At 49.1% G+C, this 15,029-nt stretch overlaps 4 protein-coding genes across 4 annotated transcripts; 1 reads left to right on the top strand and 3 right to left on the bottom strand.

The window, feature by feature from the left end:
- Positions 1-301: 301 nt before the first annotated feature.
- On the bottom strand, positions 302-4,244 carry erg4 (c-24(28) sterol reductase; the record flags this gene model as incomplete). The annotated part of the gene is made up of 9 exons (XM_040898419.1): positions 302-456; positions 569-680; positions 765-1,016; positions 1,138-1,289; positions 1,445-1,583; positions 2,357-2,574; positions 2,624-2,955; positions 3,017-4,057; positions 4,207-4,244. 9 exons carry the CDS (start codon positions 4,242-4,244, stop codon positions 302-304), a joined length of 2,439 nt encoding a protein of 812 aa, XP_040752231.1.
- Positions 4,245-4,758: 514 nt separating this feature from the next.
- P175DRAFT_0501475 (RING-type E3 ubiquitin transferase MAG2) lies at positions 4,759-7,458 on the bottom strand. The gene is made up of 2 exons (XM_040897174.1): positions 7,077-7,458; positions 4,759-6,996 (listed from the first exon to the last, which is right to left on the bottom strand). Exons 1-2 carry the CDS (start codon positions 7,326-7,328, stop codon positions 5,038-5,040), a joined length of 2,211 nt encoding a protein of 736 aa, XP_040752230.1. The 5' UTR covers positions 7,329-7,458; the 3' UTR covers positions 4,759-5,037.
- Positions 7,459-8,214: 756 nt separating this feature from the next.
- P175DRAFT_0438381 (mRNA-binding ubiquitin-specific protease UBP3) lies at positions 8,215-11,064 on the top strand (the record flags this gene model as incomplete). The annotated part of the gene is made up of 5 exons (XM_040893911.1): positions 8,215-8,745; positions 8,802-9,536; positions 9,594-9,700; positions 9,752-9,914; positions 9,967-11,064. The coding sequence occupies 5 exons, from the start codon at positions 8,215-8,217 to the stop codon at positions 11,062-11,064; spliced, it is 2,634 nt and encodes an 877-aa protein (XP_040752229.1).
- Positions 11,065-12,592: 1,528 nt separating this feature from the next.
- Positions 12,593-14,488, bottom strand: P175DRAFT_0532195 (putative Na/H antiporter; the record flags this gene model as incomplete). The annotated part of the gene is made up of 5 exons (XM_040899942.1): positions 12,593-12,976; positions 13,040-13,448; positions 13,503-13,585; positions 13,639-14,312; positions 14,371-14,488. 5 exons carry the CDS (start codon positions 14,486-14,488, stop codon positions 12,593-12,595), a joined length of 1,668 nt encoding a protein of 555 aa, XP_040752228.1.
- Between the last annotated feature and the right edge of the window lie 541 nt (positions 14,489-15,029).

Here is a 15,029-nt window from a genome sequence, read left to right as displayed (position 1 = left end):
TGTTGCTTGCCCTGTAATATTCTGATAGAAACCAAATATAAAACATCGCTGGGCCGGATTACGGGTTTTTATGAAGCAGAAATGTAAGGTTCAAGGGAGTATCCATGATATAAGTGTCTCTTCCAATACACTTGTTCTAGGTCCATATTATCACGGACAAGGATATTTATTATTGACGGAGGCTTCGATTGTTGGTTGCATATTATTCAATTGAGCTGAAATGAGCATTGGTTTTTCTAATGCCATGAATGAGTCTTGATCATATCCAGTCCATTTATTTCCCTCTAGGGAGAAATGTAACCTAACAAACGTCCTCAATCTCCAGCTTTTTCCCATCATGCTCTCCCAGATCCAGCTTTAGTGTGCGTCCAAACAACTCCAGCAACATCTCAAAACATGCCTTTGTGATGGCCGGGTCGTATCGTCCCTTGCTCAGCTCATCGCGGATGAATGCATCTATCCCCATCAGTTAGCAATAATCCATAACCTTGAACCTTTGTAAAAAGAGAAGGATATAGAGAGAGAGAGAGAGAGAGAGAGAGAGAGAGAGAGAGAGAGAGGGACATACGCTGCGCCCAAGCAACCTCGTAAAAGCTAAACAAGACGCCTTTCTCGTGCAATGTCTTTCTAATCAGATCCCTTCCCTCAGGAGGGACATGGTTATCATTCTTTCCAAAGATCTATATCCACATTATCCATATTGTTAGTGTATCTGCTTCTTTTTTTCTTCCTTTTCAGCATTAATACTTGTGCGGCGGACGAACCATAAGTAATTCCCCCTTAATATCCTCTGCTCTCGCCAAACTATCATCATTCTTCCCCTGGCCCAAGGTCCTACTGTGGATGTCGGTCGCGAAATAGCACACCGCGGCTTTGACTCTGCTGTCCAGGGCACAACGGTACGCAAGGTGTCCGCCGAGGCACATTCCTGTTGCTCCGACCCGGCCGTTACAGGTCGGGAGGGAGAGGAGGTAATCAACGCATAGCGAGGCGTCTTCATCGTATGCCGGGATTTTCTGGCAAAAAAAAGGTTTAGCATCTTTCTTTCTTTCTCTCGTTCTTATTTGGATTGACCCGAATGAACTTAAGATAGAACAGGAGACAAGAGAAGAAACCAAAAAAAAAAATTTTTATTACCTTGCTAATCTTCCACAGATTCCCCTTGTCCGTATCTTCCGCATTGTACTTCAGAGCCTCGGGTCCAGTGAATTCATGGTAGCTTGAGGGTGCAGCGCAGATGTATCCCTGCCCGGCGATTTGGCGGGCAAAGCGCTCAACAGGACCGGTTACTTGATTCATACGAATTCAGTTAGCATCGCCCCTTTTCTTTGCTACTATATGTTCTCTTTCTTTCTGTCTTTCTATCTTTGGTAAAAAAAACCCCCCTTACGCTTATTTGCTAAGCAAGATATAGGTGCTCAATGAGTGAGGGAAGGAAATATACCCTGATAGATCTCGCTGAACACGACTACACCGGGAAAGCGTGCATTTGGGTATCCCGGGACAGTTGGATGGAAGACATAGATGCCTGTTTCTCGTGGGTTAATAAATAGAAGATTTCGATGTTGTGAATGGAGATATGTCTGTGGCATTGGGGATTAATGTAGTGCTGTGGAGTGGTACATACGCATGGTGCCATTGCCGTCAGCTGTGGTAGGCACATCGTGATAGGACTCTTTAATCAACATGGCTGGTTAATTATGGTCAGTTATACAAATGGTAAACGATCGAGTTGGTTCAGAGCCATCAATTTCTTGAGATCTCGATGACGGTGAGGGGCTTTGCGATGGTTTGATTCCGATAAGCTGGAGGGGTAATCACGTGCTGATATAGATCTAGATCCAGAATTATTATGGCTTCCATGATTGTTTTGCCAGTAAATAGTCTAATTGCATGTCTTCTGTCTTCATATTACATTATACCCGGTATTGAGATGGCTGGGGATCACCGAGGCCTCAATAGCCAAAAACCAAGTTCGCACACTTTTTGGTATCAGAATAGGAAAGGGAAGGAAAATAAGGCGACGATAAGGAAACAGGTTGAAAAAAAAAAAAAAAAAAGAATAATTACAGCGAATGGTACAGTGATTAAAGGATTAATCGAAACCATGAGGGCGTATGCAAATGGAGAGAGTCAAAAGGAAAGTTCACCACTTCTCGTAGCTGAGTTTGTCGTTTGAGGGTTGGCTATAGAAGGGGTATCACCAGGGTGATCTGTAGAATGAGCCGCCGGACTCGTATTAGAGAATGTCCCGGAAATTCTTGATAGGGCATCTGTCCTGACCCTTTAAAAGACATACTGCAGGAGACGTTAGATATTGTTGCGAACCCAAGGATTCAAGCAAGGGAAAACCTACAGGAATGAACAAATAAGGAACCCTTTTCTCATACTCAGTCCAAGCCTCGCCGTACTTGTTACGGCAGCGCTGGATATCACGCAGTGCACGATGGGAAATCATGCAAGCGAAGAATAAGGGATAAAACCACGGGAATGGGCTGCTGAAGCCAGTGATAAGGCCCCAGTTCAAGGCAAAGTACAGATCACAGGAGTAGTGGATCTTGCGAGCCTTGCCATCTGGGGAACGTCAGTATGTTGCGTCTGTTTCATATGGATATTTACTTACACCATCCATCAACCAAGATCTTAGAGCCATCGGCCGCGGTGATTGTCTTGGGATCCTTCAGAGTTTGCCAGGGCAGTTGAGGGAAGGCCTTGCGGAATACCCTGGTTCCGCGCTCCTGCTGACGGTAGCGGTTCTTCTGGCTGTTGGTGGTATCCCAAACCCAGTAAACGAATAGATAGGCCACATAGAGCAAAATCAGGAAATAGCGGTTCCAGTGGTATGTAGCGGGGTCATGGTTTGCAAGGTAGATCGTGCAGTGGCAGTAGCTTAGAGGCACACCAGCCAGATTCCAGAAGATGAGCATGAAACCCCATTTCTCATAATACATGTCCCTACATGGGTAAGTTAGTCAAATCTCCCGATGGACGGACCTTCACGGCGATTGAAACTTACCAGGTAGACACGATGCACTCCTCGCCCTTGGAGCAGGCGTTTGCATAGAGGAAATGTGCCATCAACAAGAATCCAACCTCTCCAGACACATATCCGTACACTTCGTATTGCCTAGCGGCAGTGCCCATGGTGACAAGGAGGAGGATGTACCAAGGAAGACGAACTTCAAAGAACATCTTGAAATCTAAAAGCTTAAACATCCGAGGGTTGAGTTCAGCGCCCATAAAAAAGTCGTAGATGGGATAGCCGGTCATGCGGTGTTCCGCTCCACGGGCCAATGCTGAGAAGTACGCAGTGAAAGCAACCAGGAACCCAGATAGAATCGCAACACTCATGAGAGATCCGAACTCGTCGATGATGGTGTACAGCTTGAAGATACCGGTAAAATGGAGAGCACACGCCAATGCAATGGTAGTCCAGAAAGACCAGAGAGCCGAGCAGTAGTATGGCAACTGCTTGCCTCCGAGGTGAGGGAGAGGGCGACCCATAACCGTGATGCCGGGGAGAAGAAGGTAGCAAGCACCTTCGAAGACGAAGAAGACCCAGTACATGGCCCATGCCTTGAGAGTCGGGAATGCGCCCTCGTAAACCAAATGGCCCATATGCGCAAAAAACTCCGACATGCTCTGCCCTTCCGCTGGGCGAGGGAATTTGCCGTCATAGTAAGTTGCTCCAATCCACATGTAGTACATGAGCAGTGGAAACCCAATCATCATGGACAAAACACCTAAAGACCCTCCGAATTCAAAGTGTCCACTATAATCGATTCTTGGGTCCTTGCCCTGCACCCAGCCGTCGATGATCCGTTCCTTGCTTTCGGGAGTGTGGGTGTGACCGTTGGTCGGAGCGGGTTTCACTTCGTCGTCGGAAACATCCTCAATCTTGACCTTGGCAGGAGTAGCGGGAGTGCGCCTTCGAGTCACAGATCGGGTTCGTCCTCGAGTTTCGGTGGCTGAATCGGACATCTCGTCGGACGGCGCAACGCTGCTGCGAGTGACCCGACGGCCAGGGGTCTCCACGAAACCGATACGCTCCACCTTCCTATAAGACCCCGTAAGTATATGAATATTCAATAGCCAATTGAGGAAGAAGGACACGGAAATTGGAGTTGATGTGGCGCAATGGAGAGCAATTGCTCGTCGCAAGGAGCAGGGGATCGTCCCAAACAAACAGAAGACAAGGAAACGTACTTAGGGGTTTTCCCCGTCTGAGAGCGTGTAACAGTCATGGTCACGTAAACATATGACAGTTAAGATGATATATGGACCATATATATTTGTAATTGGGAAGGAAAGGGGATGTGTTGAGGAGAGGGAAAGGCCAGCCAGAGAGAAATTAAGAGAAGGAGAGGAGAGAGAGAGTGTTTTGGCCACTGCAACGATTCCCCGGTTTTTTCGATTGTTATCCCTTCCATATTCGGCCAGAATGGGTGCCGCTTTTGGTTTGTCAGGTTTTAGCTTGGGTGGTCGGACGAGAGACTAGGGTGTGTTTTCAGTATTTACAGCCCTTGCAGGTGTAGATGAGACTCTTAATTATTGGATCCTAGAAAACCCCGGCGTATTCGTATGCCCTCTTTGTCGGGAGTACTACGTACCTAGGTACATGGTGAGGGTGTAAATAAATCACTCATAAAAGCAGCGGCATCAATGTTTTAGTTTCGAGGATCGATCGACCGCGCAGGATGAACTATAAATAGTGTGTAGTAGTAGGTACTTAAGTGGATATTCCTAATAAGAATATAGCTACAGATGTGTGTATATCCGTCAAATTCTGAAATAAAATCACTATATATTCTGTATATGTGTATGGTTCTTCAAGACACGCAAGTATATCGCCCGTCCCGACTCCTGTCCATATGCTACGCCCAAGAAAGAATACACTGTCTTGATCTCACCACTCGCGCTTGGGAAGGACGCATTCAGTTGTTAAACGACAGTTAAAAAGGTACAGAGATGGGGAAGGCAAAGAGATAATAGATGTAGAAAAAAAAAAAAAAATCGGGAAATCCTAAAACGACGGCCTTAAGCTCCCCTTTGAATATTAGTAGACATCAGCGTAATCTTCTTATTTTTCTTGCCCTTCTTCTTACTACTGGAGTTAGAAGAGGGACTATTTGCGTCAAGAGCAGTCTGCGCTATCAATTCGCGTTCCTGCTGAGCTAGTAACTCATCCTCCCATCCTTCGCGCCAGCCATCGCCTACGGCAGGAGGAAATTCCACACGAGATGATGCAGAGTAAGGTGTAACGGCGGCTGTTCCCCAGACCGTGCGACTTCCGGGAGGACTGGTCGAGGGACTAGTCAAGGGACCAAACTGAGCAGACGGTTGAGGGGGTGAGCTAGAAGTCCCGATTTCAAGATCTGGCAGGTCGAGAGCTGCAGACCCACTTGCCAATGGCTGGAAGTCGCGGTCAGAGAAGGGGGGATCACTGGCGTCCATGCTCAACCTCTTGCGGCGAGCTGCAGCCCAACGTTTCTCGTCTTCCTCTTTTTCCGCGCGAACTCGATTTTTTTCATCGCGCGCCTCTTTGTCCCTATTTCGCTTTCTTCTCTTCTCTATTTCGGTGCTGAATTGCTCCAAAATATCCGGCATAACAATGTCTCTCCAGTCGCATTCGAGAAAATTGACCTCACAGCCTTGTGGAAGATGGCTGAGATATTTCACGCGTTTGCGCAGCTCGTCGTCGACGATGTGACCGGTTGAAATATGTTCAACTCGGGGTAGGATGGTCGCTGGGAACAAGGAATAGTCGCCAAAGGCAGCCTTGAGGATGCGGATATCAAGAGACGAAAGGTAGAATTGAGGCAGGGCTTGATAAAAGTAGAATGGATAGTCAGGAGAATGGGAGGAATTTGCACCCTTTTTGCGGTCATGAGGCAGTGGATCTCGGCCTGGTCCAGAGTCTTTTTGCTTAGATTTGATGCCGTTTGTCGCACCCAAGCTGATGCTGCTGATCGCTTCCGTCGTTCGATCCAGCGCGGTGGACGTCCCTGACAACTGAGGAGACACTGCGGACGGGCTCTTTCCAGATTTCGTCGCGTGTTGTGATGTATACATCAGGGCAACGTCGTCTGGTGGCTGTTGTATGACGATCGGCTCCCGTGGTGAACGACTCGGATTAGGTTGCGATGAGACCTCTGGGGGATTTCCAATTCCTTCAATCTTCCGCTTAGCATCTTTGATAGCAGATATTGCCTTTTGGGTCCAGGTGTTCTCGGCTCCAAATAAAAGCTCATCTTCTTGTTCCTGTCTGCGGAGGTCTTCAATCTCAGAATCGTACTGAGAATTCATGTAATCCTCTCCTCCCTTCATGATGCGGGAATAATCCGAGACCTCCGCAACGTGGTACCATGGAATGTCCTCCTCAGGGGAAAGACTCTCGGCACCATCTCTGGGTAGCGCGAGAGTGCTGCGCGGTTCTCTTTTCATTAATCTTAAGACGACATCACCGCCCTCAAAAGGAAGGACTCCCTCCTGGCCACTGAACCACCTTACGGGTCGTGTTTCCGAGATATATATCGAGTCCCAGCAAATGGGGCACTTCTTCCACCGCGCTTTCTTCTCAGGGACTTGACTCTCCTCATCCGTGGATTGCATATAGCGGATTAGACACGGAAGGCAAAATATGTGGCCGCATCGGGCCATGCGCGGCGATACCGGCGTAGACAAGCAAATGGGGCAACTGGAGTCCTGGGTCTGGGCGGACACAAGCACTTGAAGGACTGAGTCCCAATCCAGATGGACATCTGCATTTGCCGCCTGGGCGTGATAAGCCTGATTTGGCGTCACAATAAAACGATAGTTAGCATGCACGTATCGGGCTTTATCCATCGCATGATATCCAGAACCAAGCCCCCATGAGGCATATCGACGAGTATTGCGCGGCGGGGGGTGATATTCCGGACGAGGAGGGAGGGAAAAGTTCATCAAATGGGTGATGGACGTCTGTCCCTTGCGACTTGTTGTTGACCTCATGATAGCCTGCATATATGTCAATTAGCCACCCCGATGATCTGAAGCTAATGCGGCATGCTGGATGGTCAAGCTGGGGCCACACCCACCGATTCAGCGAGATCATCATCTAATAATCGGGGACGCCTTTGTCGCTTATCCTGACTCTTTCGAGCTTGATTATTCCGAGGAGAACTGATATTCCTCGACACAAATCCTGCTCCAAAGCTCCCAGATCCCCCCACGCGTCGCTGGTAACCACTATCAACAGCCGGGGTTGAGTGGAATGACGAAGAGACAAGCTGATTCACGACGTTCACCGCCTTGGAAGAAGTTGGAGTCTGACCAGCATTGGACGACATTGCTCAGTGGAAGATAAAAGAACCTCCAGAGCTGCCGATATTCGACGAGGAGGCAGCGATTGGGGATGTAGCTAGGAAGAGGGGCAGAATCGGGATAACCGTGAAGCGGCGTCTCACGGGGGGGGGGGGGAAGTATGAATCACACCAGTTAAGAACGAATCACACAATGATTCATTAGAAAAGGGAACGAAAATGCAACAGATTGATTGCCACGAGGACCCCGAAGGGCATCACAGGGAGGGGAGAAGCACCAGGTCCTGATCCTCCTCCTGGCTCTCGAGGAAGCGAAAGAAGAGGAGAGAAAAGCGAGTGAGGGGCGAGTTTCCATAGGAAGTTATGTCATGTCTTGGCACGATTTTAGTTGGGAGCCTCAGGCATCGCCAGACCGCCCAAAAAAAAAAAACATCATTTCGTCCTCAGCTGGAAAACGAGAGAGAGTAAGAAAGACAGACAGACGCTCCTGTCTTGCTTCTTATCGTCTACTTGAGACGGATTGTTCCTCTAGCATCGTTTTCTGTCTGTTTTTCCCCCCCTGCTAGTGATTAATCCTCTAGACTCCGGTTCGTATTCCTCTTCTGTCTTTGCTTCGTCCCCGTTCCCTTAACTGGGTCCTCTCCGTCGGTGCCTTTTTTTTCCATTGCGCAGTTCCCCGTCGCTAACTCCCAGTGTCGTTTCCCAGGGCCTCCCCACGCCTTCGGTATCATATTACACTACCACCTTCACGCTTCATCCTCTATACTTTCCGGCCTTGAAGGGATAATGGCCGTCTAGAAGGTCTCACTGGTCCTTCTCAACTTTTTCCCTTTCGCACTCAGAACCTCGTATGGCTCCCATTGAGGCAACGCGTGGCTGAAATAGTCAAGGCGACTCTCCAACGTGCCTGGACATGATGAACCATCATCTGCCCGCAATGCCCCATGGGCAGCCACCCATGCCTTCTCCGCGGCGGCAACAGGATATTCCATACTCGACAGGTCCCCCAAATATGCGATCGCCTCCCGCGTACATGGGTTACCACCCTCAGATGAATCAGATGAATGGTCACCCCCCTCCGGCCGCCTATTCTCCACAGCAATACCCTCAGTGGTATGGCCCATATCCTCCGATGCAGATGCCTCCACGCCCTTACCCAAACCCATATGCACCGACATTCATCTCTTCCTACCCCCCTGCGCAGCCGCTGATGGCTCCAGTTCATATGCACCCCCAACCACACCCCATGCAGCCGAGAGCGTCAACTCCTTTCCAAAATGCCATGCCCTCCCCCGTGGTACCGGCTCCTGTCTCCATACAACCCCAATCTCAATCTCCTGCAGTCGTCCCGATACACCCGACGCCTAGTCCAGCTATGCCCTCGTCTCCTGGTCCGGTACCAGCAGCTACCCCCCCTCCCGCAAAGGAGCCGTTTCGCGCTCCGGTAGGATGATTTGCCCTTGCCTATTCATGATAACATAATGACTGACTTGTGTACAGTTGCCTTGGCTCTCCGTTCCCGACCGTCCTTTCCCAGCCAGAGCCCCACGTAGACGATGGAGGAGCCGCATTCTGCAGGCTTCTTCTGTCGCTGTAGAGCTCCCGACAAAGGAGGTGCAGCGGACTCAGGAGACCCGAGAACCGGGGAATACTACCAAGGGCCTTGAACCCCAAGCACAAACCCCGTCTGAGCCGCAAACTCCAACTCTATCAGTCGCTCCGTCCACTGCTGACTCGACACAACCCACCACTCCTTCCTCGGCCGTGCAAAACCCATCTACCCGTCCCCAATCACTTCCCAAAGGATCGAAATCTACCACTATCCCTGTCGTTCCGGTTGTCCCTGTTGTTCCCGGTCCGGGCACCCCTCGTCAAGCAACAAAAGACGATGCTAGCCGCGCCTCGGAAACGCCAAAGTCTGCTGCCAATGTGGCTAGCGCTACACCAGCGAATGGAGCAACTCCAGAGCCAGAGGAAACAGAGAAGGTCGCCTCACCTGTCCGTGCGGCACCCAAATCCTGGGCAGACTTGGTTCGCTCCAAGGGTGCGGCACGTGCCTCAGGTGCTCAAGGTACATCTCCGGATGTTCTCAACGGCGTCCTCCAACACCAGAGCAAGTCTGTTGCAGACGTTTTGTTGAGTCTGGGAGAAGATGTCTCCCAGTACAGTGACAAAGTAGCTTTTCTTGAACCCAGGGGTCTTGTGAATACCGGGAATATGTGCTATATGAACTCGGTACGTCTTCATCGAGCCCAGCCATGCTCGGTTATTTTTCTAACCCGACTACAATAGGTTCTTCAAATTTTAGTCTCATGTGTGCCATTTTATCAGTTTTTGGATCATATCGGAAAGAGTGCATCGCACAGCTTTCAGAGCGACTTCCCAATGATTGATGCATTGTGAGTGATCCACATTTAGCATTTTGGCACCAAATATTAATACTTCACCAGGATCATGTTCATGAAAGAATTCCGTGTGATTGATGCCGCTCACAATGAAGACCAGTTACGATTGAGACTGAAGCCTACCGAGCTGGAGGAGTATGGAGAAGCTTTCATTCCCGAGTTCGTTTATCAGGTCATTCGCCAATTGCCCCGATTTAGGGATATGCGAGTAAGTTTTGTGGCCCAGCTTCTACTTTCCTGCACTAACCCATCCGATCCAGCGCGGTCATCAGCAAGATGCCCAAGAGTTTTTGGGCTTCCTTCTCGAAGAAATGCACGAGGAATGTGCCCGCGCCGGAAAGGATTCTCCTGCGCCGCATTTCCCTGGTTCATCAGAGGACGCTGATTCCACTGCTGCTGCTACCAACGGCGAAAACGCGGATGGTTGGATGGAAGTCGGACATAAGCAGAAAGCTGCCGTCACTCGATCATCGGGCCATCTTGCCTCGGAATCTCCAATCACCAAGATCTTTGGCGGTAAGATTCGGTCTGAGTTCCGTGTGCCGGGCAATAAGGCCTCCGTGACTCTGGAACCATACCAACCTCTGCAGCTTGATATCGGTTCTCCCGATATTAACAATATTGTGGATGCACTCAAAGGCCTAACGAAGCCGGAAAGCATTCAAGGAGACTTTAACTCCGCACGTGGCCCCAATGTCACTGCTACAAAGCAAATATTCATTGAAAGTCTGCCGCCTGTCTTGATCCTCCATCTGAAGCGGTTCCAGTACGATAGTGTGACCAGAGGCACCCAGAAGATTTGGAAGAAGATTGGATATCCTCTCGATCTGGAGATTCCTCGGGAGGTATTTCCGCCCCATCGTCGCAATGTCATGATGGCTCAAGGCGGCCTACCCAAATACCGGCTCATTGGTGTCATCTACCATCACGGTAAGAACGCCGGTGGCGGCCATTATACAGTGGATGTCCGTCGCCAAGATGGTCGTGAATGGATTCGCATTGATGATACAGCCATCCGTCGTGTTAGGAGCGAAGATGTCGCAGAGGCTGGAGGCGAAGAGGATCCCAAGGTCCTGGCCGCAGCGCTAGAGCAGCATAAGCGCGACAAAGAGCCCAACGCTAATATCTACGACCATATCGATCAAGACGACTTCGAAAATGTGGACGATGGGCGAGGCTGGAGTCAAGTTAACGGTACCGGCTCGGGTGGTCATTCAAGCAAGAAGTCCACCTCTACCCCCATTAATGGTGTTCCGGCCCAGTCTGGGACATCCTCGGGGGTTCGCACTCCACTTGGAAGATATGGATCTCGCGACAACAAGGTGGCATACTTGTTGTTTTACGAACGCATCCCATGATTTCTTTCACCAAAGCACTAGGGCTACCGCGGTTCAACACTGCAAATGGTGCTCCGTATGTGTATACGCAAGGAAAGGCATCGGAGGCATGGACTGGACATAACGCCAACTTTTAGTCTCCGAATTTTCACCTTCACCCTACGCTGTGTGTTGATTCCAATAGCTCTCGATATATCCTCGACTTTACCATGAGCTTGTGTGCCGATGTCTCTACTAGTTACCGATTCTAGAGCCCGAACGGAACCCTCATACGTGATCCTGAGGTAGCTTCTTTTCCATTTGAACGAATCTACTTGCCCCTGATTTAATCTCATTTCTGCCCCCATTTTTATTTTACTCTGTTTCTTTCACCTCATTCCCGCTCCATCCACGATTTGTTTTCGCGGCAATATAGTTTTTGCATTTCTTTTATTCGTCCCATTGTTTTCCTTTTTCCTTTTTTTTTTTTTTTTTGTTTTCTCTCCTTGCTTGATTGATTTGCTTGTTCATTTTTCTTTTGATCTTGTGTTTGTGATGCCGTATCTGGTGGGATGTCGCTCTGATATATACCCCAAATTTCCTCGCATAGCCCTTTGGTTTACCTCGCGGACGGACACAGATGGGGTTTTGCTCTGTGGCATGGACGGGATTGTAACGACTGCATGAATTTCTTTTTCATAGACGTGTATCAAGCGGTGGGTTGCTGTTGCTGCTGCTGTTGAGTCTATACTACTTGCTGCTGCTCGGGCTAGCAACCGATGCATGGATGTGGCTTGTCGGTTGAGGGGAAGGAAGAAGACAAGTGACCTGACTTGACTAGGTGAGGCGATGGCAAAAAGAAGGAAGAAAAGAAGGAAGATTAGATTGTGGTCGTCTATCTATTATGAACTGGACTGGCTGGAAGGACTCGCAGTTGGGACGAAGTGAACGATTCATTTCCTAACTTTTCTCTCTCTCTCTCTCTCTCTCTATTTCTTTTATTATTATTAACCTTTTCTCTTACATCTTTTTTTGTTACTCTATATTAATGATGAAGGCATGTGATGGGGGAGAGCTGGGGAGACAATAAGTGCAGCAGATGAGGAAAAGGAGGAGAAAGAAGAAGAGAAGGAATGGATTATTAAGGGGTACAAAAAGCGTGTGTGTTTTAGGAAAATCTAAAAATTCAAATCAATTGAAATAATAACTAGTTAACTAGTTAATACCTGCCATTGTTTGTAATAGCCCTACTGGCGACAAGAATAGATAGAGAGTAACTATTGTCAGTGCAAAGTAGAGATTGTTCAATTCATGACCTATGGTATGTACTGTACACACAGCTACGTGCTTCATACCTAGCCAGATATATAAATCGATGATATATGCGTGCGTGCGCTCTTCTATTTATGAATAGCATAGGCATAGTCATGATCTCATTCCACATAAGAATTATGTGCATCCCCATCCTCTTCAACTACTTACGATTCTTCATATACATAGGTGAGACACCTATCGGTCCAGTCGTCCCTTCGACTCGCCTGCTTTACAAAGCTTGCCCCGGGAACCATGGCTAAGGTGGAGTGTTACTACCCGACTCCATATCACTAGGCCCACCTCTCAGGACCAAATTGACCGGCCGTTCCGGTTCGTCATCATTCCCCACACCTAGACGTCGCGGCTCAGTGGACGGAGACTGAGTGCGGATAACAGTGCGCCCGATCTGGAAGATGGTCTTCTGCGGGGGGGCTCGCGTGGTCCCGGTATCGGATTTGCGGCCGCGGTGGTTAGCAGCGCCTGAGTCGCGGGTTGCAGTGCTGTGGGTGTTGTGGACGTTGGCGATAGGGACGGGGTCGGGTTCGACGGCGGTCGTAGTTGTTATGCTGATTGCGTTGGAGATTGTGCGAGGAATATGGTATCCTGCCTTTGCGAAGGGGATCGAGAGCCCATGGACGACCTGTGTAGCATTGTTAATTGGTTGTTATGGAGACGGTTTGAAGGGATACCTAATGGTACGTACAACACTGCAGATTACTAGGAACCAGACTATCACGTTGACTGCATCAGAGATGCGCTGAGCGTCCGCGCGGACCTCACCGTCGACGGTGATTGTGCGTAGATACTCGCGGCAGACGGTAAGGTAGAAGACTGCACCGACACCGATGGGCCCGAAGAAGCCGACGAAGGCGGTTTGGAACATGTTCTCGATCTGATCGATATGCCTGTGCATTGCAAAGACGACTGGCATGCGACGCACCAAGAGGATTAGGATCCCCAGGAAGACTAAGCGATAGAGAGGGATGATGTCGTTGTTCGAGAATGACGGCCAAGGGCACACAGCACCGAGCCACATGAACACAGCCAAGTTGAGCAGCATATCGATAGTTGGTTGTAGCGAATCGTCCATTGTTTCAAGACGAAACCAGTCGCTTGATTTTAGGTTAGCTTGCTGGTCATCAAAATATGAGCATACGAGGGCTTACTCTTGTGTGAACACATTTCCAGCCACAAAGCAGGCCAGCAAGTCATCGGTTCCAATCATTCCACAAGTTCCTACTATAAAAAGCTGGGAAATAGTTAGATATGGCTCGTGCAACCTGTTTTTGTTTGGGAACATACCGCAAGTGCAATGGCAAAAACCAAGAAACTCTCCCTGTCCACATAGTGCTTCTCCTCAGCCCAGTGAAGCAATTCCCTCGAAATCCAACCTACAGTCACGCCGTAGCCCACGCTCAAGAAAATTGTATAGGCCCAAGTTTCATAGAACCACAAGCCCAGGGCTTTCCCCGCCCCCCCACTGAATCCTTCACCCCCCATGCCAGTGTACTGGAGGAGGTAGAGGGCAAAGAAAAGGAAGGGATAGCCAAGGCCGTCGTTGGCACCGGATTCTGCAACAATAATCCGCTGCAGTGGCCGCGGGACGTTTTCGTCTGCAAACTTTCCTTTGACGATCGAGTTCGAGAGCACAGGATCCGTGGGTGTGACACAGGCACCGACAATAAGCGCGTAGAGGAATGAAAAGTTGGGAACGAGAGCCCAGATCACTAGAGCACTACACATCCACATCGCGGCCATTCCAGGCCCTAGAAGTAGAGCAAGACTCTTCCATTCGATCTGCAGATAACGTTTGGGTAGCTGGACACCAGCAAGAACAAGCTGGACCCCAAGGACAAGTCTAGTGAAACACATGGTAATCTCTTCGAGATTTTCCTCTGTACGGAGTGCATAGTCAAGCGGTCGGATGAAATTGGCGGCGTGCGGAGAGAAAACGACACCGGCCAGCAACGAGATCACTGTATTATATTAGTCCTTGACGGTTCAACTTTCAGGGACACATCATATAGCACGAACATGCTTCAGAGAGGTAAAATCGTTCTTTTAACAGATACGAGACTAGTCCGAAGATGGAGATGAAGCCACCTAAGGTCGCACAAACGATGTTGAAGTTGATCAAAGATAAGGTTGGCATAGCTGCTAAGTTGACTTGGTTATGCCTCGGAGTTGGATGGAATGCAAGGGGGAGCTGGGTGACACAACGTCTCCACAGGAAATATAGACTCTTGAGGCTGATTGATTCTTGGAGCTGCCGTTCTTTGTAAATACCTAATGTTGAATTGTGTATTTACTACACGATTAGGTGGAGATGGTAACACGTCGGGTTATTCAACCATATTAGAAACAGGAAGAATCAATTGTCGGAGAATCAGGCTTTGCCTCATCTGATGGACCTGTCCGATCTCTCTTGTGAAATGAAACAAATCGAATGAATGGGCTGTTATTGTTGAGACCCCTCTTGCGACAGTTGCTGCGGACCTTTTGCTGTAGCTGGTGGCGGTGGAAGGAAGATAAATGCGACCGTGGAGCAATATCCTGCACGAGGCACTGTAAACGGGTTGGAAAGATTCCCCGGAATGCTCAAGGACTGAGACGATAGACAGATTGAAGTCTTGACGAGAGAATGAATTGCAAAGAAGGAAGCCGAAAATATCAAGTGGGCTGGGGTTGCCTTC

The sequence above is a fragment of the Aspergillus ochraceoroseus genome (assembly GCF_002846915.1).
Source record: "Aspergillus ochraceoroseus IBT 24754 chromosome Unknown P175scaffold_4, whole genome shotgun sequence".
Taxonomy (NCBI): Eukaryota; Fungi; Ascomycota; class Eurotiomycetes; order Eurotiales; family Aspergillaceae; genus Aspergillus; species Aspergillus ochraceoroseus.
This window is presented reverse-complemented; position numbering and strand designations above follow the sequence as displayed.